This window comes from Hemicordylus capensis, chromosome 4, assembly GCF_027244095.1.
Source record: "Hemicordylus capensis ecotype Gifberg chromosome 4, rHemCap1.1.pri, whole genome shotgun sequence".
Lineage (NCBI taxonomy): Eukaryota > Metazoa > Chordata > Lepidosauria > Squamata > Cordylidae > Hemicordylus > Hemicordylus capensis.
In genome coordinates, this window is record NC_069660.1 from 156,778,753 (window position 1) to 156,799,542 (window position 20,790).

The following is a 20,790-nucleotide window of genomic DNA, read 5'->3' on the forward strand; positions in this document are numbered from 1 at the left end:
GATCCTCAGCTGGCAGAAAGAATGTGGGAGGACTGGACTAGAGAAGGGAGGAACTCTTGCTGGTGAGCACTAAGGAAAGAGGAGAGGGAATAGGTTTGGTTCAGGGTTTTCTCCTTTTTCTATTATCCCCTTCACTACTTCTATAAGCTGTGAGCCTTTGGGACGGAAAGCACTGCATGCAGTCTTACCCTTGGGACAAAAAGGGCTATAAAACATGCTGTTGCTGTAAAAGCAACTCAGTAATTTGCAACATCAACCATGACCACTTGCTCAATTTCCTTCTCTTCCCCCTGCCCAGAACCACCATCACCTGTTGTACCAGTTCTTTGCTGAGCTGGACCTCATCCTTGCTTCCTTCATCACTTGGGGCACAGCTAGAAGATACTCCAACATCCAAGCACAAATCATCACTAGTCTCGCCATTTTTCTTTTCTTTCAAGTACTGCAGAGGTATCAAGTTCTCATCCCAGATTTCTGTGCATAAGTACACTGGTTCAAGGTATGGCATCTCAGGGCCTGCTGTATCCTAGAAAGTTATTTGGAGCAAAATCACAGAACTGTCAACTTTCAGAAGGAAGGTGATATGTAATATGCTGTGTTTTAAAACTTAAAACTGCTGGAGGACACCCAAAATCCCTTTTACTGAGAGTTGACACCAACTTCTACACATGCTGTTTCATCTTCCCAGAACAGTAAAATGCCCTTTACTAGTCTGCTACTGGGATCAAGTAGTCTTCAGTCAAGTCACTGTATATAATAAAACGGAGCATTGGTTCACTTACCATGAAGGCTTCTTCTGGTTGCTGCAGTGAAGGCCATCTCGTTGGGTTATCCCCTTCATGTGCTCCTGGGTAGGACTATGCTAATTAGCTAAAGAAAGAAGCCTCTATTGTCTGAGGGGGATGACCCTGCCCAGTTCTTACAGGCCAAGTTAGTGGAGGATAGGCATTGAAGATCCAACAGGTATTATAAATGAAGAATCATTAGAAGGAAAAAACATTAATCGGCTAGCACGGCCAACATGTATAATATATGAAGAATCATAGGAGGGAAAGGAACATTAATCGGCTAGCACTGCCTGACACCCAGTTATTCAGCTCTCTGCTGTGGGGAAGAAGAATGGATACAGCAGTCCCCCAGGAGTAGGGCAAGCTAGAGCTGGGAGGGCCGAGATGACCTTGACTGCAGCAACCAGAAGAAGTCTTCATAGTAAGTTAACCAATGCTCTGTTCTCGGTTGCTGCAATCAAGGACATCTCAATGGGACATATCAAAGCAGTACGTCTCAGGGAGGGAACACTCTTGCCTACTCCTGGGGGAGCACCCCTGAAGAACACATCTATCAAATGCTGCTTGAGCGGAAGCATAGAGGTCTAATTTATCGTGTTTGGTGAATGTAGATGGGTTCTTCCACACCACAGCCCTACAGATCTCCTGGACTGGGGCATTGGTTGAAAATGCAGCTGATGCTGCTGATGCTCTGGTCGAATGAGCTGTTATATTCTAGGGGCAGGGGGCAAATCTTTTCGACCTCATAGGTGAGCGAGATGCAAGCCCTAATCCATTTTGCAATTGTTGCAGAAGTTACTGCTTTGCCCATTGATGCTGCAAGGTAAGAGATGAACAGCGAGTCCGTTTTGTAGAAGTCTGCCAAGCTGGAGATGTATCGTTTTAGGCAACACTGCACATCCAACTTGTGCCACAATCTTTCCTGGGGATGAGTCGGATGCGGACAAAAAGACGGCAGGAACACGTCTTGAGAGAGGTGGAAGGGTGACAGAACCTTTGGACATCTGAAGGGATCTGGGATGAGACGTACGGAGTCCTCTGAACATGCAGTAGGATCTGTGTATTGACAAGGCTCTCAGTTCAGAGACTTGCCTCGCAGAAGTGATGGCAAGTAGGAAAGCAAGTTTAAAGTTAAGAACCCTCAGTGAGATCGACCTGATAGGCTCGAATGGAGGATGCCGAAGGCCTCTCAAAACAACGTTCAGGTTCCAGGTCAGAAAACGGTGCACAGTCGGGGGGACAAGAGTGTTGCTCACCTTAAAAAATGTTTTAGTAAAGGATGTGCGACTGTGAGTCTAAAAGGCACCCCTCATATAAGACTGACCAAAGAGGCCGCCTGTCTCTTTAGTGTATTCGGCTTCAAGCCCTTGTCGAGGCCCTCTTCTAAAAACTGCAAGAGATGGTTGATGGTGGCTTGACCCCCAGCAATGTTGCGGTGAGCTGACCAACAGAGGAACGCCCTCCAGGTGCATTGATACACCGTTTGTGGAGGGTCTACGAGTGGCAAGGATGGTGGTGGCGAACCTGTCGGACATGCCCTGGCTTGTTAAGAGCTACTGCTCAGTCTCCACGCGGTTAGCTGAAACCATCCAGGGTTGGGATGACAGACCCAGACTACTGATGACCCTGCATCAATAGATTGGGTGTGACTGGGAGGCACCATGGCTCGGACGTGCTGAGGTGGAGCAGCTCCGCAAACCAGAGGCACCTCGGCCAGTATGGAGCCACAAGCATGACATCTGCCCGAAGAGTCCTGATGCGTCTTAATACCTGAGCCAGCAGTGGAATCAGAGGAAACACATATAGGACACCTCTTGGCCACTGCGCTGACAATGCGTCTGTGTCTTCTGCCGCCTGGCACAGAAACCTGGTCATGAACCTCAGCAGCTTCATGTTCAGAGGCATTGTGAACAAGTTGCGCACCAGTCTTTCCCATCTGCATGCCAACTGCTCGAAGAACAGTTGGTTCAGGGCCCATTCTCCCGGGAGAAGATCCTCCCTGCTGAGCCAGTCGGCCCAAGAGTTTAAGTCCCCTTTGACGTGATGCGCTATCAAGGATGCCAGATGACTAAGGTATCAGGAGGACTGATTCCCTGTGGAGGGACCTGGATCTTGTGCCCCCTTGTCTGTTCACACGTGGTTTCGCAGACGTGTTGTCAGTCTTTATTAGGACATCCCATCCTTCCATTTGCTGCTGCAGTTCGTTTAACGCCAAGCGAATGGCCCTCAATTCTAGCCAATTGATGGAATGTTATTGTTCTTTCAGAGACCATTTCCCCTGAGCCGAGAACCGAAAGCAATGGGCTCCCCAGCCTCTTATGCTGGAGTCTGTTGTCACAATAGTCCTGGGAAGTCGATGGAGAAGTCAAGGAGCCTCTTCCCCACCAGTAAGTTTCGTGGGGAGCACCACCAAAGCAGGGACTGGCGAACCTAAGGTATTAGCATCACCAGAAGGTGTCTTTTGGTTGCAATAGCAGACTGGTATGGAAGTAGGAAACACTGCAGTTCCCTGAGGTGGAACCTCGCCCAAGGTTGAAACCATCAAGCCAAGAAGTCTCACCAGGGATAGAAGAGGTACTGCTGGCACCAAATACGCCCAGGTTATCTCTGTGGAGAGAGTCTGGACTCTGTCCTTTGGCAAGAAGAGGTGATCTTGTTGAGTATCTATTAGGACCCCCAAGTACAGAATCCTGTGAGAGGGAACGAGATGACTCTTTTTCGTGTTCAGTAAGAACCCGTGGTTCCTGTAGGGCGGACAGGGTAATTGCCAAGTCGGACTGCGCTGCGTCGTGAGACCTTGACTGGATGAGCAATTAGTCCAAATAGGTGAAGACCTGAATGCCTTGAAGAAGTAGGTAGGTCATAAGCAGGGCCAAAACCTTGGTCAAGATTCTAGGGGCCGAGGACAGGCCGAATGGAAGGGCCTTGTACTGGTAAGCAACCCCCATGTACGTGAACCTTAGGAGCGAGCAACTGGAGATAAGCCTCCTTTAGATCCACTGAAGAGAGAAGGTCCCTGTGGTGGAGAGCTTCGGTAATAGAATAGAGCAATTCCATTTGGAATTTGATATGACGCACCCACTTGTTCAGGAATTTCAGGTCTAGGACTGCTCTTTTGGACCCGTCCTTTTTGGGGACGGTAAACAGAATAAAATAAGCGACCCTCCCCGCCTGGTCTGGAGGAACCCGCTCTACCACACCTATGTCCAACAGATGTTGAGATTGTTTCAGATCTATGTGCTTGAAAATAGAGCAAGAGTGGGGGGTCGGAAGGAACCTTGGACAAGGAAGGCCATTCAATTCTATTCTGTAACTGGATTGAATTAAGTCCAGAACCCATCTATCCGTTGTTGTCTGCTGCCAGACATGAAAGCAGTCTGAAAGACGACCACCGAGGGCTGTTGAGTCCGTGTAGCCCAATGGTGGTAAGCAGCTTAGTCATTAGGGGGTTAAAAATCTTCCAGTACAAACAGGCATTGTGAAACCTCTGCGGGTTCCAGATCCTCTGCCCCCGACTACTCTCCTTCTTCCTTATCAGGAACCATGTCATGGTTCTGGGCACCTTCACACGTGCCCAACATGTCCCCTGCTGTATCACCCTCAAGTTCAGAGTGTGGGACTGTTTTCTTTATGACACTAGTGGGTCTTACATTACTGGGGGTAGGGTCCCCAGACAGATCTGAAGAATGAATGTCTTTGGCCTTACTTATGAGCACCCCCTCTGGCTTACTAGCTGCTCTCTTAGAGTGCTTCTTTTTGAGCTTTGCCTTTTTAGGGGGTGACGAGGGGGAGTCGGAGGAGGACGACTCATCAGAGGAGGAGGAAGGGAGCTTACTTTTTTTTTTAGATCTTTTACCCTTTCTTGGGGGCTTTAGTTGTATCACAGTCTCCACAACTGCATTGCGAAACCATGCCTGCCATTCTGGGGGCACTGACTTGGGCATAGTGGTGGTCTGAATAGAGGGGCCCACGCCCGAACTCCCCTCCCCATGGAAAGAGCTCACCGGATTTTCACTGGTGTAATCGCCATGGTGCTATAAAATGGCGGGCTTTTCCTTGCGGCCGCCATCTTGGCTCTCCTCCACTCCTGAAACCCCTCTCACTGCCGCCATTGCTGCTGCTCCACACAATACCCTAATCTCAGCCGGGGACAGAGGTGGCTTCACCAGTGGTCTTTTTGTCACGGCTTTTAAACAGGCTTTGAGCTGGGTAAAGGCGCTTTCGGCAGCTGCCTGCTCCACTTGGGCTGCCATGCTCCATGTCTCTCGGCCTGACGGCGGAAGACTCAGGAGGGCTCTCTCGGATGTGGCCCATGTCTCACAGACCGAAGGCGGGAGACTCACGGGGGCTCTCTCATTAGCCTTGTCAGATGGCTCTCCAGCAGCCGACGAAGGCACTAGCAGAGGGGGCAATCCTGGTGCTCTAGAACCCCTCGGAAATGTTGAGCTAGGCTGTCTTGCGGAGACACAGATATTCCTTACTCTCCCTGTGTGCTCAATAAATGGGGGGGGGGGAGTGAGTGAGTGAAGGGACTGAGAAGAGTAAAGCAATCATTTTTGGTTTTTTTAAAAGTTTATGAGGGGTATCAGAAAATTGAAAATCCAAGGAAAAAGTAAAAAGGTCTAGTGAAACAGAAAGGGCTAAGGAAAAAGTGAATAAACATATGAGAGAGAGAGAGAGAGAGAGAGAGAGAGAGAGAGAGAGAGAGAAGCCTGCCAGGAGCAATGCAAGACTGTAAGAACTGGGCAGGGTCATCCCCCTCAGGCTCTAGAGGCTTCTTTCTTTAGCTAATTAGCATAGTCCTGCCCAGGAGCACATGAAGAGGATAACCCATCGAGATGGCCTTGACTGCAGCAACCGAGAAGGGAGGGGGAGATTTGGACAAGGGTTCTCATTTTAAAGTTTGTGAGTATCCAATTTATATTAAGGGTCATGGTTTATACTATACATAGATACTACTAGGATGGTATCTGGGCTATAAGTGACACATTTCCCCCCGCCCTGCCACATTATATTTGTAACTCGCCTCAGACATGCACTTTTCACTTCAATTCAAAATCTTCAGTTATTGGATAATTTAACATTTATTTTAACTGCTGCTTCGATGCATCACTTTTGGTCTCGGAGAGATGCTCACATGAAGTGTAGCAAGCACCTAAGTACCATGTGGGGGATTGTATGAAGTGAACAGCTACCATATATGGATAAGGATAAGAGGTGCACCCTCATCAGCTGCATAAGGTGGCGCCTGGAGACATGCTGACATACCTATGGGCACATACAGGGCACTAGCTTTTATGGAAAAGAGTGCTTGCAGCACTTGAAGTGGAGCAGCTCCCATTGCCACAGTGCCCCAGGCCTCTGGAAGTACAGCAGTGACTTGAACTGTTTATTGTCAATCATGTCTGGATTCAGACACAACAAGCCCTAGTTAGCACAGACGGGTTTTCAAACCAGCTTCCAGCCATGATTTCAGATCCTGCCTGGCTGGCCAACTGCAAACAAGCCACAATTTTTAAGTAGGTTCAGAAGTTAACGGAATACATCTGAACCCAGACTCCATCTTTGCAGAATTCAGGTCGAGAAGAGTTAAGTTTGTCTTATCCTATAAGGAGCCTATGAGCAATTTTGAGTGATGTGTTAAGGTCTAAATGTTTACATCTCTGAAAAAATAAAAAAAGTTAAATTTGAATACAACTGCCTCTTTCATCTTAGGCTGGAACACCTGTTCCTTTGGTTCTAGCTTGGAATTTTCATTAGCTTTTTCCTGAAAGTCGTATGAAGAAGAATCTGCGAAGCAGCCATGTCCCTGCAAATGACTGGGTTCCGAAGATGTCAAATAGTCACAATTCCCATCAAATCTCTAGAAAAAGAACATGACTGTCAGCTTTCCTGCATTAAAAAGTGTATTTGTTTGAGTTATACAAACTCTACTTTATCTTACAATATTACAAACACAATGAACCTAAAATATTCCATAGCAATGGCCAGGATCTATCACCAAGCTAGTTGTGTAAATCCAAGACAGTGAATCTGATTTTATTTATTTATTTTAGCAGCAACCTCCCAGAACGCACTGAAAACTGCTTTTGCTACTTCCCTCCGTTTCAAGAGCACCTTGTCATGGGCTATGGGGGTCTGACAAATTTATTCTGTAAGCCTAAGCACCTCTTTGGATCTAGACCAATGTTTTTAAAGGCACACAAAGTATCTGAAGAGCCAATTACTGAATATTTAACAGATTCCACAAGTATTTCCATGCTCAAGCTAAAAATAGCACATTGTTGCTCATTATTTACTCAATGATTAAAATATCAAGCAGTTAACTAAAAATATTACAGATTAGTGAGTATTAGAAAACATTATCCTCACTTTAAGGGGCAAGGAACAGATTCTGCAGAAGTTGAAAAATCAAGACTATTGATCCTACAGCATGAAGCAAGTTAAGATACTTGCTGTGTTATGAGCTGCCCAGAGAACAATTTGTTATGGGGTGGCTAACAAGTTTTATTATTATTTATTAAAGATACTCATTTTAATAAAAAATTATGAGTAACCACAGAATGTCATAAGTACTGCCTTGTTGGATCAGACCAAAAATCTATCCAATCCTACATTTTGCTTCTAACAAGCAGTGTTTTCAAATAGGGAACAGTCTTCCCCCATTTGTCCCCACTATCGGGTATCCAGAGACACGATTGCCTCTTAACATGGAGTTTTCATGAAGTGAAGAGCTGCTGACAGGTCGATTTGACCATTTTTAAAGCCATCTAAGCTAGAGGCTATTTTTTGGCAATTAAGTTCCAACTCTACAAAGAGGCGGGGGAATATTATGAGCATGTGCAGACAAGGTTGCTTGATCTGGGGCTGTCATCCCTTGCTCACTCAGGCTGACAACTAATGAATGCCACATGCCTGCAGACAAGCCTGGACACATTTCAGACTCCAGACAAGCCTAGACACATTATAGATTAACTTCACCCAAGACTCAGCTACGGAAGTTTCTCTCGCAAAAGTTTCTAAAATAGCCATAAAAGAATATTCTCTGGCCCAGCCCTCAGTTCCAAACCAAAGGCTGGCCTGCTCTGGCAACCGCATCTCCGCTGCACCCTCGTTCCTTATGTCCCTGAAACCCAGAGTCTCTGAGACAGGGCTGATGTATTTAATGCCCACAGGTGCAGATTATCAAGCAGGCAGTAAAGGAAGGCCACAATGCTAACAAAGACCACAAAGCAAGAATTGCACATAGCTGGTCTCCTGGCTGTCCAGGCCAGGGCAGGAGTGAGTGGGAGGCTGCAATAAATCTCCCAGTCCAGGCTGGGGAGATGAGATAGCAAAGTCCAGGCCTCTTACCTTCCCGCTCCAATCTGTTGCTTCCAGCACACCCTCCCTCCTTATTAGCCCCAGAAACCTTGTAACCCTTATTAGCCCCAGAAACTCTCCTCTTATGAGAGACTGAGTCAGGGCTAATGTAACTGACAATCTTTGCTTGATAAATTGCACTACTGTTTAATACAGCCCATCAATACATACAGGTCGATGGGCTTGCTATACTCCTTCAATGAACTGCACACTAGAGGACTTTCTAGAAATCTACATTAGGCAGCTACATTTCCCTGCAGAATGCAGGGATGCCAAATGTTTACAGAGAAGGAAGTTGCCCCAAGGACACTCTCCTCCTACTCAAAAGGCCTGGAATCAGTAGAACCAAAAGCAAATCAGCCATGTATGCATGTTCGAGAGTTCTACATGCAAACAGATTGCCTCTTAATCTGCAATAGGAGTCTGTATTTCAAAAGAGGTGTCATAAGCCATAATCTCATCCACATGAATATAGACATCTGACGAGGTTTAGAATTAAGACAGCTGCTGCTGCCCCGATGCCTGGTAGTAAACTACATGAAATGCAGAGTTGAATGTCAACAGCAGATTGGAAACTCTTGATCTCAAAGTGTTGAATCGTCTCACTCAGTACTGACAGACATGAGGGCTAGAACCAAGCTCTTTCAGCACTATATGGTAAGCCACCAGCTCTGTGAACTAGACATTTTCCTGGGTAGCAAAGAATTCTCAAGTTTTGGACTGACCTCACCCAGCCAGGCTGGCCACTGCTGCCCCTCAAGCAGGAATAAAAGGCTAGAAGGCTTTCTGTTTGGGTTGGGATTTTAACTGAGCAACAGCCTACTAGATCCATCCTGCCTGCTCCCCACAGTTCAGTCCCCAACACTCAGCTGCTCCATACAACGGTTGCTACATCGGTGCCAGAGACCTGTAGCACCCCACAAAAGAACTGCCAAGGGGCCTAGCAACCATCAATCCTCATACTTTAGATGCAGACAGACCACCCACAATAATGAAAGCCCAAACACACCCAATGAATTGTGCAAGTCTATTAAAAGCCAGATGAGAGCCTAAATACGGAAAAATCTTCAGCAAGGAGATACTTCCCTGTTGCCATCCAGATAATCAAGGGTAAACTGCAAAACTTTAAAACTGCAATTTAATAAATATTTGCACACTGCAGGCCTTACAAGATTTGAATTTTTTTGCATGCAGGATTGAGTTTGGAAGTGAATGGAGAGTAATTCCACTCCCACTCCAAAATCTTCAAGTTTCCCACCTGGAAAAGCACATCATCCTTGCAAGGCTCCAAATCAGTTGTTCCTGAGAGATCACAAACAGGTCCCTGCCAAAGCAGGGAAGTGTCTGCTTCTGTCAAACCAATCTGCTGCTCTGGGCTGGGCTTCAAATACAAAGCGGAAGGATTTAGCTCTCTGAAACCCTGTTAAGAAGTGTGAAAAGGAAAGTCAAGAACATTCTGTATTTTGCACTACCAGTTTGAGCTCCCAAACACACACAGCTGCCTGTTGATAGTTTCTCTTCAACACTTGGTATCATAAATTCAGTCCCATCTCCTTGGTAAAACAGCCTCTGAAGGTGGAGCAATGACTTAACAATGGATTGTCAATCCAGACATTATGCCAAAGTATAGTTAAGCTTCTTTAACCAGGGTTGGCATGATGGCTGAACTATTGCATTTAATAGAAGGTGGTGGATTAAAATTCTAAAAAGTAGTTGCGTACATTTGAATAAGAACATAAGGAGAGTCTTGCTGGATCAGGTTCAAGGCCTATCTAGTCCAGCATCCTGTTTCCCACAGTGGCCACCAGATGACTGAGAAACTGACAGGCAGGATCTGAGGGCATGCCCCTCTCCTGCAGCTGGTATTCAACAGTAAGGGAGGCATTCAGAACAAGTTTACTTGTTTGTTCTAAAGCTGGATTTCATTTTAAGTTAGGTTGTTTTTCAAGAGCAATACATGATTTGGTTTCTTTCTTTCTTTTTAATTAATACTGATTTTTATCCATCCTTCGTGAGCAACATATTGTCAGTTTGTTTACCTGTAACTTGGGTTTTTCGAGTGGTCATCTATGCTCTTATACGAATGGGCTTTTTGCCTGTGCAGAGTTATTCCAAGCTGATTTCTTTTCCCAGTAGGCGATAGCTCCCCGCCTTCCGGTGACATAATGGCCTTCCTCCTTCAGTCTTTGAGTCCAGCAACCTGAAGAACTAAGAGGGGAGGTTGGGTGGGCATGTAAGAGCACAGATGACCACTAGAAGAACCCAGGTTACAGGTAAGCAGCCTGACGTTCTTCAACGTGGTCTCTGTACTTTACATGAATAGGCACATAGCAAGCTGCACCCATGCCCAGAGCTTACCTAGAAGTGCGAGTTCAGGCGAAGAGCGATTGTAGGTCTTCCGTGCCAAAGGCTGCATCTCTGCAAGAGCGCACATCTAGTGCATAGTGCTGAATCAATGAGTGAGGACACACTCAGGTTGCTGCTGGCAGGCAAAATCAATGGGAAACGCTCTGTCAAATGCCATGGAGGTTGACACCACTCTAGTGGAGTGAGCTCTTAAGGGAGGAGGTAAGTCCTTCTTGATGAGCTGATAGCATAAGGTTAAAGCTTTGACTACCCATCTGGATATGGATTGGGCAGAAGCATGGCCACCCTTGTTGGGGCCAGAATATGTAACCAAGAGAGACTTGAGTGGAAAGTAGGGTAGAGGTGCAGTGAACATAAAAGACGAGGGCCTGGAGAACGTCAAGTGCATAGATGCCTTTGCGCACTGTCTACAGGATTGGGAAAGAAGACTGGTAACGTAAGTGGTTGAGATTGATGAAAGGAGAAGACGACCTTGAGTAAGAAAGCGATGTCCAGATGGAGCACCACCTTATCCTTGTGAAAGACGAGATAAGAAGAGTCCACTCTCAGGGCTTGTAGTTCGCTCACCTGTTTGGCAGATGTTATGGCTACTAAGAAGGCTACTTTGTAGGAGAGGGGGTCCAGAGGGATTATCTGCAAGGGTTTGAAGGGATGTCTCATGAGACAGATAAGCACTAGAGAAAGACCCCAGGGTGGAGACATGACGGGAGCGTCAGAGTAGAAGTGGGCTAAACCCTTGAGGAAATTCTTAATTACAGAGTCCTTGAAGAAAGACATGGAGGAGGGTGGGGAGTGGACCACTACAGCCACCAGGTGGACCCTTAGAGAGGAAAACTTGAGACCTGCTTCTTTTAATGAAAGGAGATAAGTACAAATGTTTTCAGCAGAGACCTCATTGGGTTTCATGTTCTTGGATTCAAGAAAGGTAAGAAAGCATTTCCTTTTATGCTGGTATGACCTTATAGTTGCAGGTTACTTGGCAGCAAAGAAGACTCGTTGCAAGGACTGAGAAAAGCGGTTGATATCCACCATGAGGTGAGGTGGAGCTTGTGCAGGACTGGGTGCAGAAGATGACCTGAGTTTGGATGAGTAGATGAGGAATCCAAGGCAGGCCAAATGTTTGCCTGCTGAGAGGCACAGGAGATGGAGAAACGAGGGCCTCCTGGGCCACCAAGGGGCAATCAGGATGCAGTCTACCCGGTTGTGTTGAATCTTGTGCAATACCTGAGGTAGAAGAGGGATGGGGGGAAACAGATATATTGTCCTGTTATGCTGTACCTGCCCAGGTTGTGGCGAAGACATCACCTAGCGAGCGGGGTCCTCGGCCTGCTCTGGAGAAGTAAAGCAGGCACCGGGCATTCAGGTGGGATGCAAAGAGGTCTACTTCTTGGTGGAACTGGCGTAGAAAGACAGATTGGGCAACCACCGGATCCAGTTGCCACTCATGAATGTCCATTCTGACCCTGCTGAGAGTGTCAGCCTGGACATTGGCCGTTCCTTGGATGTGTACAGCTATAGGCGTGATGTCGTGGTCTACGCACCAAGACCAGAGGTTGAGAGATAGGTGAAGTAGACTGAGGGAGCCTGTACTGCCTTGTCTATTTAAGTAAGCTTTCGCTGTACTGTTGTCGGTCTGTACGGTCACTACAGAACAGTGTAGGAGAGGTAAGAAGCCCCTGAGGGCTTTGAAAATTGCTAAAAGTTCTAGATAATTTATGTGGGGCATACGCTCTTCTGTATTCCAGAAGCCTTGAATAGAGAAGTCTCGGATGTGGGGCCCTCAGCTGGTCTCTGAGATGAGGACGCGAAGTTGCTGTGGAGGATGAAATGCGGGGTACCCATGGAGAGGTTTGAGACATCTGTCCAAAGGAGCAACTGATGGACTACAGCAGGTACTCTGAGCCACTCGGATTGCGGGTCTGTGTGGTGGTGGAAGTTGTGCAGAAACCTACTTTGAAGGATTCTGGAATGAAGGAAAGCATGCTGGAGAAAATGTTTCATAGAGGCCATACAGCCTAACAATTGCTGGATGACCCGGGCTCTGTGACAACGGCAGTGGAGTACATGGATCGCCAGAGCTAGAAGTGATTCGATTCTGTGTTCTGGTAGATAGAGCATGACCTGAGTAGTTGAACAGGAGACCTAGGAACTCTATGCACTTGGTGGGTATGAGCTTGGATTTTTTGTAGTTGATTAGCCGGTCTAGGTCATTCAGGAAGGTGGTCGTGCTGGTGAGGGTGTGGAGGATGTATCAGCCACCAAAAGCCAGTCGTCTAGCTATGGGAAGGTCTGGATGCCCTGCCCCTGGAGGAAGCCCACCACTGGTGCCACGTATTTGATATCTACCCTAGGGGCTGATGCTAGGCCAAAGGGGAGAGCTCTGAACTGGTAGGTGTTTTCCTATCTTGAAAAGTAAAAAACAGCAGTGTTGAGGATGGATGGTGACATGGGAGTACGCATCCTTGAGGTCTAGTGAGACAAACCAAGTGTCCTTCTGTAGGAGGGTGAAGATAGTTGCGACAGTGATAATTCGAAAGCATTTGTAGGTGATGAATCGGTTGAGTTGTCGTAGATCTAGAATGGGACGGAGGCCTCCATCGTGTTTGGGAACAATGAACTATGGGCAGTGGAATCCCTCTGATGAGTGATTGTGAACTGGTTCTATGGCTTGTTTGTTGAGCAGTGAAACCACCTCTGCCAGTAGGGTGGGGGTGGCTTTGGTGGTGACTGGTGGATTGAATGGGGGTATAGATGAAAATTCCAGCACGTACCCAATTCTTATGACTGTGAGGACCCACGGGTCTGATGTGATGGCCTTCCATGCCAAGAGGTAGGGAGACAGACAGGTGCCCCACTGGCACCTGTCTGTCACCACTGGCCTGGAGAGTCACTGGGGGGGTGGGGGCAGAAGCGGCAGGTTGCCTGCACTTGTGTGGGATATAAAGATCGCTTTCCATATTGCAAAGGGAGAGATCACCTTGCTGATACTGGGTGGAGGACCTCTGAGTTGGCGTGCGGGTCCATCTGGTTAGCCTTTGCTATCTAGATGTGGATGGCTGGTAGCTCATAGAGTGAGCCGTGTTGTGAAGGCTTTGGACCTTCTGCAGTGTTTTGTCTGTTTTTTCTCCAATAAGGTGTTGCCATCGAACGGGAGGTCCTCAATACAGAATTGAGCCTCATAGGCAATACCAGAATAACGCAACTATGTGTGGCAATGGACTGCTGTTGGAGGTGGCCATGACCTTTGCTGCACATTCTGCCAAATATCTGGCAGAATACAGCTCCTGTTTGACTAATTGTGTTGCTTCTTTGAAAAATGCTTTAGCCGGGTCCTTTTTATCTGGAGATAGGTGATCTAAGAAGTAGTGGTGTGCACAGAACCATGGTGTTCCGATTGGCAGCTGGGCGGGGGTGGGGGGGGGAGAGGGTGCACTTACCCCTCCCGCCGCTTTTCCCCCACCAGTGCTTCTTTTTGGAAAAGCATTTGGGGCAGAAGCGTACCTCTCTGCCACCCTTTCCCCTGTTCCTCAGCAAAAGGCTTCAGAATGTGCAACTGCACATGCACACGGCACATGTACATCGTGCACACATGTCTGATGTATGCACGCACACACGTGATGCACATGGCACACACGTGCAAAATCACACATTCTGAAGCCTTTTGCCGAGGAACGGGGGAAGGGGCAGCAGGGAGGTATGCTGCCACCCCAAATGCTTTTCAAAAAAGGAGCACCGGCGGGGGAAAGCAGCGGGAGGGGTAAGTGCACCCTCCCCTGCCCTTAAAGAGCCACCCCCCAGTGTTGAACCACTAACTGCCCCCACCCCCCATGCTAGCGAACCGGTTTGCAGGCCTTTAGAATGGCCTGCGAACTGGTCCGTGCACACCACTATTAAGAAGGGGGCTAGGCACTCCCTGAGGAAATGATTGCAGAAGGTGTTATAGGCCTGATAGTTGGCTAATTTGAAGTGCGGAGCGAAGATGGAATAGGGGTGTCTGCCAAAAGTGTCCAATTTCCTGCCCTCCCTATCTGGAGAAGAGGAGGTGGAGTGAGTCCTGGTCTTAGATATGGAGGACACCACCACCATTGGATTCGGCATGGGGTGGCGCTGTAGGAAGTTTCCTGCTTGGTCCTCTTCTGTGTGAGAACTGTAGGAGGATTCCAAGCCCTTTGTAGGTTGAGGTACCGAAGAGGGCCGTGCCCAGCAGGCCTTGGCAATATCCATGAAGGCAGCATTCAAAAGGAAGAGAGACAGGAGCTCTTGTATCTGCTTCTATCAGGCCAAATAACTGGTCTGGTTCTGCCTTACCCTGTTGGGTCAAGGGTAAGCCTAAGGAAGTGACCATGCAGGATATATATTCTGCATAGATCTTGGAATCCTCTGAAGGTGAACCTTGCTTTGAGTTGGTTATGAGGTCAATGGGGGAAGAGGTTATGAAGTTGGTTATGAGGTTGATGGGGGAAGAGGCTAAGGATATGGCCTTGGAAATGGAGGACTGGGCATCACCATCTTCATCAGTCTCTTGACCGGAGGTGTCCTCAGCACTTTGAGGGAGTTGAGCATCCAGCGTGTCTGGCTGTGATGGGTTCGGCTTAGTGACCTTACTGGCTTGTTGAGCAGAACAAGGTTGCGGAGGGTCCCTTCTCTGGGTGCTGGAAGACGTGGGTGGTTTTGCGGCCGTGGTTGTAGGCTTGGGTTTCAGCTGGTGCAGGGTCTGCCGAGGGACAGACGTTGGTGGTGGCATAGGTTACTTAGGTAGGTGAGGGGGAGCCAAGATGGTGTGTTGTGGAGAATGGAAGTGATCTCTGTAGGTTTCATGGTAGTCCCACTGGTCCAGCTGGGATCGTGGGGGCCGGTGGGGCCATTTGGTATGGACATAGCGCCACTGAGAGGTACCATAAGGGTTGGGGTCCCTAGGGCAAGAGGTGATGGTGTTATAAGACCTATAAGCCAGGCATTTGTCCCAGCTGGCATAGTAAAGGTCAATATGGTGAGAATCCTTGTGTGGCCTATGGCTAATATAGGCTTGTGAGGAGCTTGGGCAAGGGCACCTAAGAAAAAAGTGTCTCAAATTGTGCCTCCGTTCTCTTCTTCAATTGGAAGGTCCTCATAATCTAGGCCCTCCTGTGGAGCAGTTTCATGGTCTGACTGGCTTTCTGGATGGAAATCCTCCTCCTGATCAAGAAATTGATTGTCGGTACCAAGGTTGATATCAAGCAGCTCCTCAGTATCGAGGCCCAGGTGTTTGAGGGGGCTAACAGCTGGTGCCGAGTGCTGTAGAATAGGTGCTTCCTGGCGATGAGAGAGCTTGCCCTTTTTTTCCTTGGGCTTGTGGAGGGCAGGAGCCGCTGTGGAGGGTGCCAGGCATTTAAGAGGTTTGGAGGGCAGTAGAGGCTCCTCCTTCCTTTTTGCGCTTAGTGGATGCGGTGGAGGCGTTTGAGCCCAAGGACAGCGGGCTGTGGATGGGGCAGCCACCGTAGCGGAGGATACGGACTTGCAGGAGCTGTAGGCCTTGAAGAGGCAGGCGCACTGGCCGAGCCGATAGTAGCCAAGGCAAGGGGTTGTGAGCCTGAGGGAGGCATGGCTGGGGTAGAAGCGGCCTGCATGGTTTGGGCAGAAGCTGCCTCTGAAGATAGAAGGGCTCACTCCCAGAGCTAAGGTCTTAGATGGGAGGCTTGGTTCTTTCAGGCCTGTTTGATAAGTTTGGTGCAGTATGCGCATGTTTTTAACTTGTGGCCTCGCCAAGGCAAAAAAGACAGAGGCTGTGCTGGTCAGTAGATGGGAGCTTGGCCCTACAGCAGGCACAGCACTTGAAAGTGGTCTTGCTGGCCATAAGTAGCCAAAGGAATTGGGGGGGGGAAGCCGACCCCTACACGTGGTGGCTGGAAGGGAAGGAGGGTCCGCAAAATAAATCAAAACACTAACTGAAAGAGTGGGAAAATGAAATAATGAGGAAGAAGAGCAAACTAGAGATTGGGAGATAGGAAGAAAAGGAGTAACAAAGTTTTGTTTTTGTTTTTAGCTTAGTGCAACTCAAAATCGATGTGTCTCTATCAGTGGACAAAAAAGACGGAAGGAAGGAGGCCATGATGTCACCGGAATGGGCAGGAGCTACTGCCTACTGGGAAGGAAATTAGTTTGGAATAACTCTGACAAGGTCTCTGCACAGGAACAAAGCCCATTTGTGTAAAGCACAGAGTCCATGTTGAAGAACCTATTTTTTAACCAGGTTTTGGATAGTACTCTTTCAAGAGAAGAAAAATACATCACATGCTCCTTTTGATTTTCCTATCCCCAGCCATAACATGTAGCATATATGCTGTTGTCCATAAGCCTTGATAGGTTTAGTTCAAAAATTACCTCTAGGAACATTTGGGACTTCACCCCGCACGCCGCTGGCTTAGAGCAGGGATGGGGAACCTTGGCCCTCCTACAATTATTGTGGCTGGGGATGGTGGGAGTTGTCGTTCAAAAACATCTAGAGGGCCAAGGTTCCCCATCCTTGGCTTAGAGAGACTCATTACAAACTGGCTTAAGAACCCCTTGTCTTAAAACTGTACTATTCATAGGAGCTGCCATTTACTGAGACAGACCATTCGTGCATCTAGCTCAGAACTGTTTCTGCACTGACTGGCAGCTCTCCAAGGTTTCAAGCAGGAGTCTCTCTCAGCCCGAACCTGGAGATGCCAGGGATTGGACCTGGAATTTTCTGCATGCAAAGCAGAGGCTCTGCCACTGAGCTACAGCCCCATCCATTATCATCCTCTCACCTTGGAAGGAATGTTTTCTCGGCAGATGAGTGCATGGCCCTCTAATCTCAGTACACTGTGCAAGTAGATGTCTTCATCAGAGCTGGTATCACAGAGGAAGAGATGAAGGACTCCATCTATATATTCATCCACCACTCCCACCAGCAGCTTCAACTCACACCACTTTTGGAATTCAAGTGTGGCACTGACAGTCCAATCACCCTTAGACAGGTGTGGGGGGGGGGGAGAACAGCACAAAACTAAGGAAAATAGAAAAACCAATCCCAGAGCGCACCCAGAAAGAAAATGGAGACTTTGCCTACCCACTTAAATAGTGTAGACCTTTACTGCATGGACAGTTAGCATTCAAATAACTACGTTACAAAAAAGGAATAGACTTGGGGATTATTTCTGCTTGATAACTGACTGGAACATCAAGTGGCGACTAAGATAAAATCACAGGAATATGCCCAAGATAAGAAAATGTAGATGTTAGAACTCTCTGTTCTCCTTTTAGCAAAAGAAAGCAATTTCTGCTTTATACGTCCATGACACACAGAGACAGAAGAAGCCATACACAGACTTAACAGGAAATGACCTTCCGATTATGCCTTCGCATCAACTATATAAAAGAGCATGCTGAAACTGCCTCTGCAAGGGCCTGAACACTACAGGATCCCCCTTCCCAAAGCTTGAGCACCTTCTGGAAGCAGTGTTAAGCCATTATGACTTTGGCTGGATTTGTGTTATATATTAGACTACAAAACCCCAAACAGCAAAAACCCATTGGTTTTTCGGGTGTTATGTCCTAAAAACATCTGGGGTAAGACAAGCTAAAAATGGAAATATACATGTACCTCTGCAGGTTTCGTCCAGGCCAAGGAACAAGGGATAGCCTGGGCAGGAAGCTTTGCATAGCTGTACCTGTTAACAGAAATTACAGAATAGGCTGAACCTAATGCCAAATCATGGTTCAGTGTTGGATTGCTGCCGCCTCCTCCAATTCCCATGTCACGATTCCCTCCCTAAGTTCCTGATTTGAGGCAAATGATGGTTTGCCATTTTGACCAGGCTTGCCTCAAACTGGGGAGAGAAACACGGCACATGAGGAGAGTGGGGAGCTTATGACCCAGGAGATCATTCAAGATTTGAGGCATTATGTCTCAACCAGTCTAAATTAAGACACTAAACTGGGAAGGAATAAAATCTGGAATCCCATGTGACCTATCATGTGGATATTCCAACATCCATCCATCCATCCCATTTATCCATTTAACACATTTCTATACCGCCCCAAACACAAGGATTTTTTGTTAATATTCTTTTAAGGCAATTGTACAAGCATGAGAACTAACAGTCAGCTATCAAGAATAAGTAACCACATAAATCCACCTCTTATCTACTGTCTCATCCCAAGTAGTTTTGTATCTATGCATGCTGGATAATGAATAAAAGGGTTGGCATATGCCATTTGCCATGCAGGGAAGCAAAGAAGACAGAATCCAAGAAAAATAAAAAGGCGCATTTCAGATAATGCTCCTTGCACAGAATGGTCTTCTTTCACTTCAGATTTAGTAGCTACCATAGCCTAACTATAGTTTGCTGCTAAAATGATGAGAAGCAAGTCCAAGAGGAGAAGGGAGTGTGATCACAGGGAATTTTCACATAGAACCTTTCCAGACATGAAGTACAAGCTTCTTAAAGCTTTCACACAAGTTTCTAACAATATCTCACTCACAATCCAGACTTTTGTAAAAAGCCATCAGATATTCTTCTCCCTCAAAGCGTGACTTGACACACAAAACGCGGAACTCCTGGGATTTTTGAAGCACCACCACCTGGTTGGCGCTTACAAACTCTTTTCATTACTACAAAGGAGTCTGGATATGAACAAGGCATCATTGGAAACCTGTGCTTAAATGTTAAAAAGCCTGCACTTCACTCACATCTGGAAAGACTTATAGTAACAAACCCTGGTTGAATCTGAATCAACCCAAGGAGTACAAACAATTGACCATTTTCCTACACATCAGAAGTGTTGCTTCCAATGTGTAAAATAATCCAAGTCACCCATACAATATCAGAAGACTCCATGGAAACTCAGATAGGCTTTAAACACCACGAGTCAGTGTTTTTGAGGAATGAATGGATACTTAACTTACTTGAGAAACCTCAGAGAAGATTTCTGGACTACCGCCATATTTCCAAAGTCTGGATAAAACACTTCTACTTCTTGATCATTGAGGATTCTATGAATGATAACTCGGTACCACCATTTGTTTTCGGAATTTCTTGCACAACAGAGGTGGCCAGGCCAGATTGAGTCTTCAGGCATGATGTAACGATCAGCCACATTTTTACTAGAATAGCATCGTCTGAAATATTATTCAATGAGATAATTAAGATCAGGATCAACAAATTTATTTTTAAAAGAAAAATGCTATTTTATCTATGTCCTACTTAGTTGCCCACTTTTCAAAGGCTAAACCTTGCCTAAAGTACACTTTCAGGAACCTTACTTTAGAAACATCTAGACTAGGTATGGTATGCAGTGGTAACCAAGACAGACACAGGCGACTTTCTTCTTAGCAATACAGTCTTCCTACAACATACATGGCAAGATACTTGAAGTACACAGCTCAATATCAAAACTGACATGTTACCTTATAAAGTTGAACTTTTGATGATATGACCTTAGATAGGAGCAGTGGTTGCGCACTGTGAAGGCTTCTTCTTGCTGTAGGATTGGAGGACATCTCACCTGGGTTATCTTTCTCATGTGCTACAGAGGAGAAGACTATGTAAATTTTGGAATCCTTTAAAAGCCTGGGAAGGAGAACCTCACCCAGTTCATAGTAGCCAAGTCCAAGGCACAGAGAGAAATGTGAGGGGGAAAGGATAGGTACACCAGTAGACATGGACACCCAGATGGGTGGATGTCAGGTATCCTCAAATCCAGTAGCTGTCACCACACTTTGTGGCACAGAATTCCACAAGTTGATTATGCGTTGTGTGAAAAAGTACCTCCTTTTGCTGGTCCTAAATTTCCCAGCAACCAATTTTATGGGATGACCCCTGGTTCTACTGTTATGTGAGAGGGAGAAGAATTTCTCTCTATCCACCTTCACACCATGCATGATTTTATAGACCTCTTTCATGTCTCCCCTCAGTTGTCTTTTTCCTAAACTAAATAGGTGTTGTAGCCTTGCCTGTTAGGAAGGTGCTCTAGGCCCCTGATCTTCTTGGCTGCCCTCTTCTGCACCTTTTCCAGTTCTACAATGTCCTTTTTTAGATGTGGTGACCAGAATTGTATGCAGTACTTCAGGTGTGGCTGCACCATAGTTTTGTATAAGGGCATTATAATGTTAGCAGTTTTATTTTCAATCCCCTTCCTAATGATCATTGATGATTGGTACTTAATCAATGCTCCTTTCTCTGCTGCTAGATGAAGACATCTCATGTGGGACATGCCACAGCAAAGAACCCCGGGTGAGAACATCAGCATCTACTGGGGTGGAAGAACT

At 46.8% G+C, this 20,790-nt stretch overlaps 1 protein-coding gene across 12 annotated transcripts in view; it reads right to left on the reverse strand.

Annotated features, from left to right (window-relative positions):
• The window catches only part of TDRD5 (tudor domain containing 5), a 67,359-nt gene that overhangs the window by 12,865 nt on the left and 33,704 nt on the right, over positions 1 to 20,790 (reverse strand). For 10 of the 12 annotated variants that reach the window (XM_053244195.1, XM_053244203.1, XM_053244200.1 and 7 more), the window contains 6 exons: positions 19,429 to 19,641; positions 18,124 to 18,190; positions 17,288 to 17,488; positions 9,409 to 9,570; positions 6,484 to 6,651; positions 311 to 526 (listed from right to left, as the gene is read on the reverse strand). In XM_053244195.1, coding sequence (XP_053100170.1) covers positions 311 to 526; positions 6,484 to 6,651; positions 9,409 to 9,570; positions 17,288 to 17,488; positions 18,124 to 18,190; positions 19,429 to 19,641 — 1,027 coding nt within the window. The remainder of the gene's footprint in view (positions 1 to 310; positions 527 to 6,483; positions 6,652 to 9,408; positions 9,571 to 17,287; positions 17,489 to 18,123; positions 18,191 to 19,428; positions 19,642 to 20,790) is intronic. The other 2 variants (XM_053244199.1, XM_053244193.1) reach the window with 2 other exon arrangements.